This window comes from Bos javanicus, chromosome X, assembly GCF_032452875.1.
Source record: "Bos javanicus breed banteng chromosome X, ARS-OSU_banteng_1.0, whole genome shotgun sequence".
Taxonomy (NCBI): domain Eukaryota; kingdom Metazoa; phylum Chordata; class Mammalia; order Artiodactyla; family Bovidae; genus Bos; species Bos javanicus.
Genome location: NC_083897.1, coordinates 124,013,656 through 124,028,188, shown reverse-complemented (window position 1 = coordinate 124,028,188; position 14,533 = coordinate 124,013,656). Strand labels below are relative to the sequence as shown.

Genomic DNA, 14,533 nt, shown 5'->3' with positions numbered 1-14,533 from the left:
ACCCTTTCTTGGTGGGAGAACAACACTCCCACTCGTCAGGTGAGCTCTGCTGAGTTTGTCCCGCTCTAGGACGCAGCCCAGGCACTGAGAGCGGGACGCCAGCACTGCAGCCTGCGTGAGGGCTTACATGAAAGGGCTGAAAATTCTAGGGAGGGCAGTGAACCGAGGTTAGGCGGGAACCATTGGGAGGGACAAAGACTTCACAATGAAAAGAGCTCTGTGGAAATGTTAAAGGCTCCCGATCAGACCTGTCGGCTGCTTTCCCTTCTCTCACTGCGCTGGCGGCAGAGCACACGAAACATCTTTGTTTGCTCCCCGCGCAGAGACCGACTTTAGGCCTCCTGAGAGGTGCCCACCCACCAGCTGCCGCTGGCTCGGCCGCAAAGAACTGGGCTCGCAGTCATTCCCGCTGCCATCGCACCCCCACCCCCCACCCCACTCCCCCGGCCCTTTCCTTCTTTCCGTCTGCCCCGGCCGAGAGCCACGAGAGGCAGCCTCCCTGCCATTTAGCACCTCGGCTGCGCAGTGGTGGGTGGTTTCCCAAAACGTGTGCCCTCGCAGCCGCTCGCGCTCGAGTCGCCGCTTGCAGGGGCACAAGTCAATGAGGCTTTTCCCTCCGCGATCATCGTGAATCAGCAAAGCGCTGCAGAGCCGCGGCGTCTCCGCGGGCAGAAATTAAGATGATGGGGGAAGGGCACAAGTGGAGTGTTGCAGGGGAATTTCTAGCCCCTCCCGGGAATGGCAGTTCGGGGTTGAAGGGTGCGTGGCGGGGGGAGGGGGGGGCGATGTCAGCTGGAAGCTGCCAGAGGGAACCTTTGGAAATCGAGAGCGGTGAACCGGAGGGAGCCTTTGGAAACAGAGAGCGGTGTGGGGAAGAGTGAGGCTAAGCTGAGAAAGTGGACGGGAGTCTGGCTAGGCAGGAGGACCCCGGGAGCGCAGGCTGAGCTGAGCCGGTGCGCCCCGGGGTAGGCAGCCCTGCCGCTGCAGGTGTTGCTGAGGGAATATAGATTGGAGGGTCTGGAGTGGGGGAAGGGAGGAGAGGAACCAAAAAAAGGAGGATTTCCCGGCCCACGACTTCCTGTTTCTAACGTGCAAGTTCCCAAGTTCAGTTGGAGAAGTGGAGGGCCGCTAGGCATTGGGAAATCTGCGATGGGAACGTTAGGGAAATACCTCCCTCAGTCGCGTTCTCCCATCCGTTCCCCTGTCCCTCTTTTCTTTCTCCTCTCTCTCTCCGGCTTCTTCCTCTTCCTCGTCCTCCTCTCCCTATCCCGTCTTCCTTCAGCTTTGATTAATATGCATGTCCATGCTCAATAGTGCGGGCCACACTCCAGGGACCGCGCCTCCTGTCACCGCCGCCTTTCGCTAGACCCTTGGCACCAAGAGGCCAAGCGGGAAAGACTGGAGGCGTGGGATGAGAAGACCGAGCGCTCAGAGCGCGAAGCCCGGGGACCCCTCTCCGCGCCCCGGTCCCCACCCCCCTAGCTGGACAGAGCGCCTCAGTGGCCCAGACACGCTCGGTCTGCGTGGCAATGGATGGATCCCGCGGCTTGGAGCGCGCAACAAACCGCGCTAAATTGTACCTGTGCGTGGCCGTTCCCGCCGCCGCCGCAGGTCTATCCCGGGCCCGAAGCCGGCGCCCGCCTTCTCGGGGAATTCTCTGGAGGGGGTGTGCGAGGGGAACCACCGTGGCCGCCTGCTAGCTCACGCCTGGCGCGCACAAGCACACGCCCAACTTTGCCGAGCTGTCGGCGGCCCCCCCGCCCCGGGTTCCCCCGCGCCCCCTGCGGCTCAGCACTCTCGGAGACCAGAGCTCTCCATGTCTGAGATAAGGTGTCCCCCACTCCCACACTCTCGCATTTGAGGAGGAGAGGGCAGGGTGGAGGAGAGAAGGGAAGTAACGCTACTGACTCCCTGACCAGCTGTTCACAAACACTCTACGCCCGCAGGGGCGCCCGCTCCAGCCCCGCCAGTTCCCCCAGACCCGCCAGTGACGACAAAGAGAGGAGGAGGAAGCAGTGCGGAGAGGCGGGAGTCCGGTAGCACCAGAGCCCTGGCGACCGGCGGCTCCACGGACTGAACACCATTATCAGCCACTTTTATTACTGGGGTCGGGGTGGGGAGGTTGAGGGGCGCACAGCAGAACTGTCTAACCCACTCTGGAGAGACCCTCATGGAAAACGAGTAGACTCTCTACAGGCGCCTTCGGAGTGGACGTGTCCCAGACGCACAAGCGGACTCTGGTCCCGCGGAAGCTGCAGTGTTGGGGATATTTTAAATGGCTCTTACTTGAGAGGAGGCGTGATTTCCACGTTCGAGCGTCTTCGCTCCCCACCCCCTCTCCGCACCAGCCAGTGCGCGCCACCACCTGAGCCTGGCGAGAGCCGGGGCGCACGCAGTCTTCAGCCTCCTCCTTTCCGCCTCTGGGGGGGATTCGGCTCTGAGCCCGTCCGCCCGACGCCCCCCGGGACAACTCTTTACTTTTTGTTTGGAAAATCAGGGCCATTTCTTTATTCGTCTCTGGGTCTCCCCGGAGGAGGACAGGGGAGGGGAGGGCGCGCGCGGCGGGCCGGGCCAGGGGAGGGGAGTGCTGGGAGGGGAGGGGACTGGGTGTAGCCTGGAATTCTCCGTCCTCGTGTTCCTAGGCTGGCGCGCAGAGTCTCCCCGCGATAGCGCCGCCGCCGCTCCCCGCGCCACCCCGTCGTTGGCTTCGGGGGTCGGGTGAGTGGGGTCATGACGCGCCGCGGGGGCCGCCCCGGGCCCCTCCCGCGCTGAGCCGGGACGCTGCCCCGCCGCGCGGAGCCCCTCGGGCGGGGAGGCGGCGGGGGGTGGGGAGGGCGCACGGGGTAGGGCGGGGTGGGGGCGGCGCGGAGGCCGCCAAGCTGGGGGGCTCTCCGGGCGGGCGCGGCCGCGGGCAGGAGGGCGTGTCTCCGGCCCGAGGGGACCCTCCCGAGGCGCGGCGCGGGACTCCCCGATGGTGGTGCCGCGGCTCCGGGAGAGCACCGGGTCTCGCCTCCGCCGCCGCCGCCGCCGCCGCCGTCGCCGCCGCGGGCGCCACCACCGCCGCCGCCGCCGCCGCCGCCGCCCGAGCCCGCGCCGAGCGTGCGCCTCGCCCTCCTCCCGCGCCCGCTCTGCTCTAGGATGCTGCGGCAGGTTCTACACAGGGGCTTGAGGACGTGTTTCTCCCGGCTCGGCCACTTCATTGCCAGTCACCCTGTCTTCTTCGCCTCGGCGCCGGTGCTCATCTCCATCCTGCTCGGCGCCAGCTTCAGCCGCTACCAGGTCGAGGAGAGCGTGGAGCACCTGCTGGCGCCCCAGCACAGCCTCGCCAAGATCGAGCGCAACCTCGTCAACAGCCTCTTCCCGGTCAACCGCTCCAAGCACCGGCTGTACTCGGACCTGCAGACCCCTGGGCGCTACGGCCGGGTCATCGTCACCTCCTTCCAGAAAGCCAACATGCTGGACCAGCATCACACCGACCTGATCTTAAAGGTGAGAGGGGGCCGGGCGCGGGCAGCCTCTGCCGGCGCCGCTGCCGCGGTGGGGCTGGCTGTGCGCAGGGGTCCGGGCTGAGAGCGCCGCCTCTCCCATCCCAGGCGACTGCCGCAGGGGCTCTGCTGCACCTCGCGCCCCTCGAAGGCCGCCCGGAGCCTCCCAGCCTCCCGGACGGGTAGTGTCCGGGCCCGGCCCGGCCCTGGCCGCCGTCGCCGCCACCCCAGCAGTCGCTGCAACAGTTGGGGCGGCGGCGGCCACCGTGCTGTGATCGGTGCGCTTGTTTTGGATGCAGTGGTCCTGGGGGCGGGGAGGCTGTGGGGTAACTGGGCCAGAAGGAGCCCAACTAGAGAAGACATTCTAGAAAGTCCTGCTACTTGAAAACAAAATACTCTCTGGGAGGGGGGCGGGGGGCGGATTCAGAGAGCCTGCTCCCCTGTCCTCGTTTCTTCTTCCTTGCTCCAGTCGGGGAGTGGAGTGTCTTGGAAAAGGCTGCTCCGAGGGGCTGTGAGTGGGCCGAGGAATGTGAAGCGGGATGGTAAAGAAGAAGTGTGTTCCCAGAAAGCAGGGGCTGCCCTCTTCCCCTCTTCCCCGGGCGAGGTGGCCATCTGTTTTCCCGAGTGGGAAATGATGTTTGTAATTCGCAGTCGGTTCATATTTCACAGTAGCTCCCCTCCTTCAAGATGCAAAAAGTTCTCTGGGAAAGGGGGTAGGTGGTTCACTGGTTCACTTGCATGTGGGTGCGTTTGGGGGTGAGGGTGAGGGTCAGAGCAAAAGAGTAAGGACAGAAGCCAGGGCTGCGTGGCCATGACAAGAGCACAGTAAGCCGAGCAGCTGCTTAAAGGGTGACACTGGAAGAAACAGGTTGTGCCACAGCCCTAGGTGAGAATTTGGTGTAAAAAGTGAGGTCAGTGGTGATAACTTTCAGGAAGTTCCCAAGAAAAGCAGAAGAGTGAGGACTAGAGATGGAAAAGTGAAGACCTTAGGAAAGAAAAGCCAAGATAGGTTAGAATGTTCCATCCCAGTCCTGGTGGGGATTCTGGGTCTTGTTTACTGAAGGTCCTCCTCTGGGGAGGGCACACAGGAACCAGTCCAGCTGGAGCCCTGGGGTGGAGGGGTGGAAGGTGCTGGTCTTGTGTGGGTCCAGATCTAGGATTGGAGGCTGGGTAGATTTCTAATCTACTTCTCCCACCAGGAGTCAGCCAGTGACCCCAGGGAACTCTTTCCTTTCTTCTCTTTCCCTCTGCAGGTAACCCCCTAGAGACAAGCTCTTTTTCCTCTATAGTTTTCCACCGTCTTTTGTTGACATCAATCAGTAATTAGTAGTGAGGGGAATCTGAGTAGAGACTCAAGGGAATTAGGACCTTCCCACATTGGGTGGCTTGTGATATTTTTAACGACACACACATCATCACACACACTCATCACAGAACCTTAGTAGCATCAATCCTGAGTTGTTTGCTTTTCTGATGATTACACTCCCAACATCAAAGTGTTCCCCCCCACCATGCTTCAGTTAATGTATTTTGACACACACATAAATACTGCTACAAATGCTTTTCCCAGAAAATATGTAATAATTTCACCATAGGCTTAAGGAAACTATACTTTAGCCAGTCCTGACAGTTAGAAAACTGCTCCATTTTTTGATATATGATCTATTTAAATGATGTTTCTCTTCGTTTTTATTTTTTGAGGTGATGGTTCCACTGGCTCTTTATTTCCCCTAACAATCCGTCACGCAACTGTGATGGGCAGTCACCAGTTACGTTCACTCTCAAGGTTAATGAGACATCAACAGGCACGTCAGATCTCTTTTCAACTGGATTGTTTCTCTCGGATTTGATTTTGATCTGTTCAGGACAGAAAACCGTATTAGACGAGAAAGTTGGGAGTGGAGAGACAGGGAGGCTGGCTTTGCTTCATACCTAAAGGGCAACTTTAAAGGACTGCGGTCTTGTGAGTGAATTGTTTTAAGAAATTGGGTGTTTTTTCATGCTGTAGGTTTCTGGGGAAGATCAATCCAAGTAGACTAGTGGTGAGAACTCATTTCTAGCTGATGGCTCTCTGGTGAAAGTGAATTCACAGAGCTTATGAAAACCCAGACTCGGGCAACTGAGGGAATTGCCTTCAATTTTATATATCCATTGTTTTCTTCTTATATCCAACCTCTCTGTGTGGTAGGTGTGGAGCCGGGGGCCAGAAAAATGGACCCTTGGTAGTCATGGTAATGTAAAGTGTAGGAACAAGCACTGACTTTCTTCCTCTCTTTTTCTATGAGAGACATGAAAGATTAGTCCTTTACAAAAGGTGTTAGGAGTGAGAGTCACGGTTTTCTACCCTTTCTGGTGTTTCTCTGATACTTTGTTGCTGCCATCAAGGAGACCTGACACTTAACATTGTACACACCACCAGCTGGCCCCTGCCTGTTTTATCACATCACAGGGGAAGTAAAGTGGACAAAGCAGAACCAGGCCTTGAGGCTTTCCCAGGCCCCATGACAAAACTGAAGAAGTAGCTCCCAGGGTTATGTCACGTACTCCTCCTCAGGCTCTGGGCGTGTACCTATGCAATGAAGGCGAGCCTGCTTGGAATATTAGTCCAGCTACTTTCTGATCCAAAACAGACTGAGGAAGGGATGATGACAAACAGTGAACACCCAATTTGATGTTTTTTAAAATATTGGGCTGGCCCAAAAGTTCATTTGGGTTTTCAGCATGCTACTACAAGAAAACCCAAATGAACTTTTTGGCCAACCCAATATAATTGGGAGTATCACAGAAAAAAAAAAATAATCCACATTTGCAAACTCAGCTCATCTGCCTTGGAGGAGCTTTCTCAAATTCGTGCAAGTGACATGACTGCCATACACTGACCACTGACCTCTGCAGTGTAGAATCTGATCACAAACTACAAGAAGAGGGATTCTCCCTAGCAATGGTTTCCTCTGAAGGCTACAAAGCAAGGATGTAATTTGGGGTGAAAGTAGGTGGGGCCTGATAATGCTGGTAAGAGGCCAGCCATTAATTTTTGAACCCTTTTAAATACATGTTGATCTTCAAAAGTCTTCATTTTTGCTAGAAGATTAAATTTAGCTCATTATTATATCTTAACAGAAAATCCAGGATGTTCATCTCAGAGCAAATTTCAGAGTAGTGCCTCACAGGCTTATATGGACATGCTTCTTTCTGATCACCTAAAGTGAAGTGTGAGCAAGACCTAGTTGATAACTGATCTGGCTGTGACTACGACAGTACTTGATTTCTTCCAGGATCATCTGTGTAAAGAACCAGTTCAGCTTACTCCTTCTAATAATGATATCACCTTTATAACAGCTTAGTTATAAACCTGTAATACATTTAAATACAGCAAACACCAAAGGGTAGGCAGGCAGAAAAAATGGTGTGGTTCCATTATACAGTTGAGAAAACTGCTCCTTAGAAATTAACTGACATACTATAGAAAAAATAAAAAACTAAGGACAGAACCAGGACTGTGACCCAGGGTTTTGACTCCCAGCCCACTGCTTTTCTCACTATCATATACTAAACTCCTTGAGTGATTTAAAATGTACATTTCTGGTATCCAAATATATTTGATCAAAATCTCATCCCCATCTAACAGCAACAGTAGAATCATAAGGACATTCTCTTGACTGACACTGCCCCGTGTCAATGGAAATCCACTAATACAAAGTCCACGTGCCCAAAGTAATACATTTATCATTAGCAATATACAAAGAGAATATTTTAGGGGAAAAATCTCTGGATGATTGAACAGCGATTTCCTGTTTGAGTGCTGTCCACAGGCCAGGTCAGGGTGGATTGAACCCCAGTGCTCACTAACACAGTCCCCAGCACATGACAGACCTTCAGTAACTGTCTAAGGGATCTGCCCCCATCTGCTCAGATGTTTACGTGATGGGCAAAGAAAACGCCACCAGAACTACTCTGAAAGGTATTTTCAAAATGACATTTTTATGTTTACAACTTTATAGGCAGCTTCTAAGGCTTTTCTTCTTCCTAGATACCATCCTTCCTTTCTCTTTTTCCAAGATCACCTGTGTAGTCATATCAAAAACCATCTCAATTTTGAGATTGGGTAGGGGCATCTCCTTCACATCTTGTCCTCTTCTTCAGAAGAACCTCATAGGCTGTTTGACTCCAAACCAAGGGGAGGTCACGTACTCACTCTGCAGACATTCTTTCTGTTACAGGGGAATCTCATTTTGTTCAAATATCGAGTGTCTATGTTATGTAAACTTTTTATGTTTAAATATACTAAGGAGAAAAAAAGTTGTGAAATGAGATTAATAGAATTTAACTTGGAACTCTTTAACTCAAGCTTTCCATGAAGGGCAGCACAACTGCTAGCTCAGGGTCACAGAGACCTGGTAGCTGGATCAAGATCTCAGTTTTTCCAAATACTGTCTCAGCACTTTCAATCATTACAGGAAGCGCCATCATTTCTTTCTCTCCAGTCTAAGGATCGGCAAATGCCAGCCTTTTTTTGAGCTTAGGCATTTTTACATTTTTAAAAAATTGTAACAAAAACAAAGAATAATATGAGACAGAGATAGCCCATGTCTCTCAAAGCCTAAAATATTTACTTATAATATTTACATAAAGAAGTTCCTCTACTGTATTCCAAACCTTCTATACTGTATTCCAAATCTCCCTGACTGGAACAATTTCAGAAGTTAATGCTGTTAAATCATCTCTAAGGCAGTGGTTCTGAACCAGGGGGGACTGTGCCCTGCAGGGGACATTTAGCAATGGTTGGAGACATTTTAGCTCACATCTAGGGGTGACTTGCTCCTGGTGTTTAGTGGGTGGAGGTCATGGATGCTGTTAAACATCCTCTGAGTGCAGAATAGCCCCCCACCACTTCCCACAGCAAAGAATGATTTGGTCCCAAGTCCTGCCTGAAAGGGTTCATTTGTATATTTCTTTTGTTCTGTCAGGATTTTTTCATCTGCATTGATTATGTAAAATGAAAAAATGCCAAAGAGACGTTCACATCCAAAAATTTTATAGAAGTTTGACTGGGGACAAATAGTACAACCTCTGAGGACATGCTCGTATGGGTGGTGAGGCAAAGACCAGATTTGCCAACGTTAACATTCCCCAAGAGACAGCTCTCTTGCCATCGTACAGCTCTGTCCTTTATGGTCCAAATTCCACTCCAGAGGAACCCAGGAAACTGAATACAGTCTAACTGCCTGAATGGTAAAGCTGGCCTTGAGACTGGTCAGAGTGTCTATTACTGGCAGGCCTGGCCCCCAGTCCTGGCCATCACCCACTAGGCCCGGCTTCTCCTGATGGTACGTAAGCTCCCACTGTGAGCAGTGACCTGCCGAGGAGGCAGAAGGCGGCACTTTATTGCCTGGCCTAGCTGCTTTGCTTTGCTGAACATTAAGTGACAAAGGAAGGGCTTGTATCCAGAGGACAGAGATGGAAGACCCTTGGGTTTGGAAGGCACCTTAAAGGTCATCTCCATTGACACTGGAATGTGCTCTTAGAATCTCGGGGTGCTTTGTCTGGTGACAGGTACTATGATGCTTTGGGTAGCCCAAGTCCCTTCAATGAGTGACCCAAGTGGCAGGTACTCTTAGAGAAGACTGAGGCCAGGCCTGAAAGAGTGGTGTGTGTGTGTGTCGGCTGCACCAGGAGCAAAGTAAGGGGAGGGTGAGATCTCGTTTCATTCTCTTTGCATTTCATAGAAGGTGCATCCGAAAAATCCAAGTTCAGTGTCATTCTAGGGTTGTCTGATTTCTAAGCACATGTCATGTGTGTGAATAGCATCCTCCAGTGCCCACGCTGTTTGTCTCATTTAGATTTGAGGTGCCATCTTTTACTCTCCTGTGTAGATAAGCACTGGGGCCAAACTTTGGGTAAACTGCTAATTTAAACTGGAATTTAAATATAAAGCTGTCATGTGAGAGGAAGCCCACCTTTTTAATGGCTCAGAGTATCTTGACAGATGCCACATTAGAGTTAGAGAAGGAGGCTTTTTTTTTTTTTTTTTTAACGAACACAAAGACTGAACCTCTCAGGATTCACCAGACTTACAACCCTACTATAGCAGCTGAGCATTTAGCCGGTGACTTCCTGTGATAATAACTAAGAGAAGGAGAAGAAAGCTAACAGAAGTTATTTGCTTCCTGCCTGAGAGGTTGCAGCATCCCTGGCACACGAGCTCGGGGATCTAATCAGCTGTGACTCTGTGGTATACGCCATCTGGTACCTGACTTTGGGGCTCAGTGTGAGCCCCAAGTGATACCTGAGATAGGCTTGAAGCAGACCTTTGAAGTCACCTGCTTGCTAGCACATCACAGCAAGCAGGCCTGTCTGCAGCCCTGCCTGTGCTGCCGCCACATGCCCGGAAGGCCACAGAACTTCCGAGGAATCCTGCCAGACTGATTTAATGACCAGCAGGGGAGGTGAGTAATCTCTAACCTTTAAAAGACAAAAAAAAAAAAAAAAAGGAAATCAACACCAGTTGTTATTTCATATGGGAAGCCCTGAATAATATGTCATACCTTCGACTCCAGAAGTCATATTTTGAACAAAAGAAGGCAGTGAGGGAACAGGGAAGCTATTTTTATCTTCGTGCTCTCTAAGAAGTCCTCCTGAGAATATTGTTTTGGGTATTTTGAATGAGCCTCTTTGTTAGGTCTTCTACTTTAGGTTTACCCTGTGGGCTTCAGATATGGTCAAGGTGAGGACTGGAGTGCTGCCTTGGGATGTGATATCCCAAAACATTGGCAAAGAAGTGAGGACATGAAGTAGAGAGTAGCGGGAAGCCAGTCCAAGGGAGTGTTCTCAAACAAGCATCCACTGTGAGCACCTGGTGCCCAGCCTCACTGGGGAACTCTGGGAGATGCTGGATAACTTCTGTACAACTTATCCCAGCTATGGGTAAAGGACCCGGCTGTTCACCACTGCCCACCCCCCCCCCCATCCCCAGCCACGTCTCCAGCCACCATTAGTTGATCTGGGACATGAAATAGTCTCTAGCGATCCCAGATGCCACATGTGTCCCTGTAATCAGAATTGTTTTTGTGGTTGCTCTTTTATGAAAGTGAAAAGAAAGTGAAAGTGAAGTCGCTCAGTCATGTCTGACTCTTTGTGACCCTGTGGGCTGTAGCCCACCAGGCTCCTCTGTCCATGGGATTCTCCAGGCAAGAATACTGGAGTGGGTTGCCATTTCCTTCCCCAGGGGATCTTCCTGACCCAGGGGTCGAACCCAGATCTCCCGCATTGCAGGCAGACGCTTTAACCAAGGCACAGGCAAAGAGCTGCGGGTGTTCCCGGTGAGTGGCCTTGACCTGTAGAGGTGAGTGAGAGGAGAGAATGTGGGTGGGACTCCGAGAGCACCTCCACCCATCTAGAGACAGACAGCCAGGAGTGTAGGGCCTGCATTGCTAAGGGGTGTTCCTCGCTTCTGGGCAAGAATCATCTAGCATAGCTGTTCACTTATTCCTGAATTTTGATAGGTAACTGCCGTTTTCAGTTTTGCCACTGGATGGTGGTAAAGAGGATTCCAGGCTGGACCTGGACACTACCTGGATGTGTGGTTTTATAAGGCAGGCCCCCACACTTGAGTGGCCGGTGTCCAGCCCCTCTTTCCCTCCCACAGTCCCCTTCTTCACACATGTACCTACCTTGTTCTCTCCCCTAGAAATGCATTCACTCCTTATCATGAGGTCAGACTTACATGCCTACTTTATGAGGCCTTCCCAAATTCAGGGCTCCCTCCCTCCCTTAAATCCATCTGTCTTTCAGTTATATCCACATTCTTTAATGCTTAATTAGATAGTATTATATAATTTGTTTCCCTGATAACTCAGTTGGTAAAGAATCTGTCTGCAATGCAGGAGACCCTGGTTCAATTCCTAGGTCAGGAAGATCCCCTGGAGAAGGGACAGGCTACCCATTCCAGTATTCTTGGGCTTCCCTTGTGGCTCACCTGGTAAAGAATCTGCCTGCAGTGTGGGAGACCTGGGTTCGATCCCTGGGTTGGGAAGATCCCCTAGACAAGGGAAAGGCTACCCACTCCAGTATTCTGGCCTGGAGAATTCCATGGACTGTATAGTCCATGGGGTCACAAAGAGCCAGACATGACTGAGTGACTTTCACTTTCTTTCATATAATTTGCTGTAATGTCATGTGATACTTTCTCTTAAGCAACATCATAAAGCTCTTCAAGGGTACCACCATGTCTTATACACCCAAATCTCTCCTAGAAACCAGTATAACATGGAGTGTGCAGCAGGTGCTTAATAAATTGTTGCTGCTTGACGGCTCAAAGGATATAGAATGTGATATGCCTTCCCTATTCATTTATTTTGCTCAAATATAATTTTGCCAGATAGCATGGCCATGTGATTTTTTCAGATCTGTCTTTATTTCTCATCCTTGATAAATTTTGGTTTCAAACTTGATGATAAGCAATAAGCATACATTCTGCCTCAGGATCTGCGACACTTACTTTATATGAGGAGAAACTCATATAAAGAAAAACCAAGCCCAAATCCTGAACACCTCTTTTGCTTCAAGTAGTTTGGCAAGGTGTAAACTTGACCTTGGTCTCCAGGGGTCCATTCCCATTTGGGAGAGCAGAGCACTCTGCAGTTCCCAACAAACACCCTCAAAGTCAGCTGTCCACTACACACATCCTTACTTGCATAAAGTGAAGTCTCAAAAACCACTGGCCAAACCCATACTGAAATGTAAACATGAAACACATTTTTTTTTAAATCAAGGACAAGTGGTTTTCACAGCTATTAGCATCAGAGTTCAAGAGATCACTGTTGTGATGTCATTCAGCCTTTCATTTTTCAAGAGGGAGCCCAGGGTAAGAGAAAGACTTGTTCTTAGAGATAAACTTAAAAAATGATGCTGGTACAAAATCAGTGTATCTCTGGTGAGTTTAACAGACACACTTGTTGTTCAGTTGCTAAGGCACGTCTGACTCTGCGACACCATGGACTGCAGCACACCAGGCTTCCCTGTCCTTCACTATCTCCCGGAGTTTGCTCAAATTCACATCCATTGAGTCAGTGATACTATCCAACCATCTCACTAGAACTGTTCATTTCTCAGCATTCGAGATTCCTTTGCCCATTCTTCCATGGGCTCCACAAATTTGTTAAATACCATGGCTTTGTCAGTTTCTTATAACTGTCTCAATAAAAAATGCATCTCTACTAAACAGCTAGCATAAATGCTCAAAAATTTTTTTCAGATGCTCAGTACCTTAACTTTTGGGTTCTGCATTGTTGTCTCCTGTTTTTATTCTAGTTGTGGTACAGCATGTAGGCAAGTAGTCATATTGAGTAAAGACTGGCTGCTCTTAGATGCTTTATGCCCACACAGCACCTGGGCATCTCGTGAAAATACAGATTCTGATTCAGCCTGGGGTAGGAGCTGCAGTTCAGCATTTCTGACAAGCTCTCTGATGATGCTGCTGGTCAGTGGAGCACAACATTGAGGAGCAGGGCTCAGATCTGGCTGTTGTGAACAGAGCACTGGAGCTGGAAAGCCAAGCTCAAATCCCATTTCTCCTAAAGATTGTGACTTTGCGGAAGTAGCCTAACATCCGTGAGAAGCAGGTTCCTATCTGCAGTGAGTGTAACAGCATCCTGCACACCCGCTCAAGGTGAAGGGTGTGGCGCAATAACGTATGTGAAGGCACTGCATAACCATTTCCTTCTGTAAGTGTGTTACCATCATTTGTATTTACTTTGAAAATGGCTGTTATTTCTGCATATATGCCAGCTCTTTCAGAGCCATTATTGCCTGTTGAGTAAATTCACATAGGCATTTTTTTCCTTTGATCCAAGAGGCAATAATGGGTGCTCAATCTACATTCTCAATACTCACACTGGCAATTTGTTGGTCTTTAACGACTCCATCTGAGTCATTACACATGATTGGATTCATCGTATGCTGAGCATACAGCTCCTAAGTTCGCTGGTGGGCAGAGCCTGTCAGTGGAGATGGGCAGATTGCATCTCAGCTCATTGAGGTGGTTTCTCAGGGCTCAGAACCTCTTCTTCACGCTTGCCAGGGCTTTGCACAAAAAGGAAGCATTCACTTCCTGTCCAGAAGTACCTTTGGAATGAAAACCTCTGGGAGGCTGAGGGGTCCTGTGTCAAGGTTCTCTTCACTATTTTTCACAGGCCGCATGCTAGAAAGGGATTGTCCCGAAACATAGGTGAGAGAGTCAGTAACTCTCCCCTCTCACTTAATTTACATGACTACAGTGCTTCCCTGGGATCTTGCTCACATAAGTAGATCTGCAAGCACTTCAAAGGGAGGAGTGTGTCAGAATGGCCAGAGACCAGGAGAACCAGGCAAAGTGATAATTCTGAAGCCCTTTGAAACTGTGAAATGGAAAATTTTGCTGACTACGGGTTTTAGCCATTTAGGTCAGTGCATTTCCCCATCTTCCCTTTTCTACAATTTCTTTTCAAAGGGTTAGGAAAGAAATCTACAATTATTTAGGATCAAAATCGAATCCACCAAAGAAAACGTCTCAGCCTTCCTGATTCTCTACACCTAAACTCTTCACATGAAACTAACCTCAGGTTAAGAGAAGATGAGCAATTCTTCTCAAATTTGAATATGCTTTCAAATTTCCTGGGAATTTTATTAATGTTCATATTCTGATTCAATAGGTCTGAGACAATAGGCCTGAGCTCCTGCATTTTGAACACACTCCCAGCTCTGCTGCTGCTGCTGGTCTGAGAGCCATGCTGACTAGATCAGTGAATTGGTGGACCTGAAGAAGAGCCTTTGTGTATCCTGACTAACTAGTACCATTTAACTGCCTCCATACTCTGAAGCAGTGGTTCCTCACCTTGAGTGGACATCCCATGGAGGGCTTGTCCAAACAGATTTCAGATCTCACCCCAGAGTTTCCAATTCTTTGGGTCTGGAGTGGGGCCTGAGAACATGCATTTCAAACAGGTTCACAAGGTGATGCTGTACCTGCTGGTCCAAGGACCACAGTTTGAGAACCACTGATATAAAGCATC

At 50.3% G+C, this 14,533-nt stretch overlaps 1 protein-coding gene across 1 annotated transcript in view; it reads left to right on the top strand.

Annotated features, from left to right (window-relative positions):
* Positions 1–3,057: 3,057 nt before the first annotated feature.
* Positions 3,058–14,533, top strand: part of PTCHD1 (patched domain containing 1) — a 65,055-nt gene continuing 53,579 nt past the window's right edge. Inside the window, exon 1 of the mRNA XM_061407846.1 lies at positions 3,058–3,489. Coding sequence (XP_061263830.1) covers positions 3,139–3,489 — 351 coding nt within the window. The 5' untranslated portion in view covers positions 3,058–3,138. The remainder of the gene's footprint in view (positions 3,490–14,533) is intronic.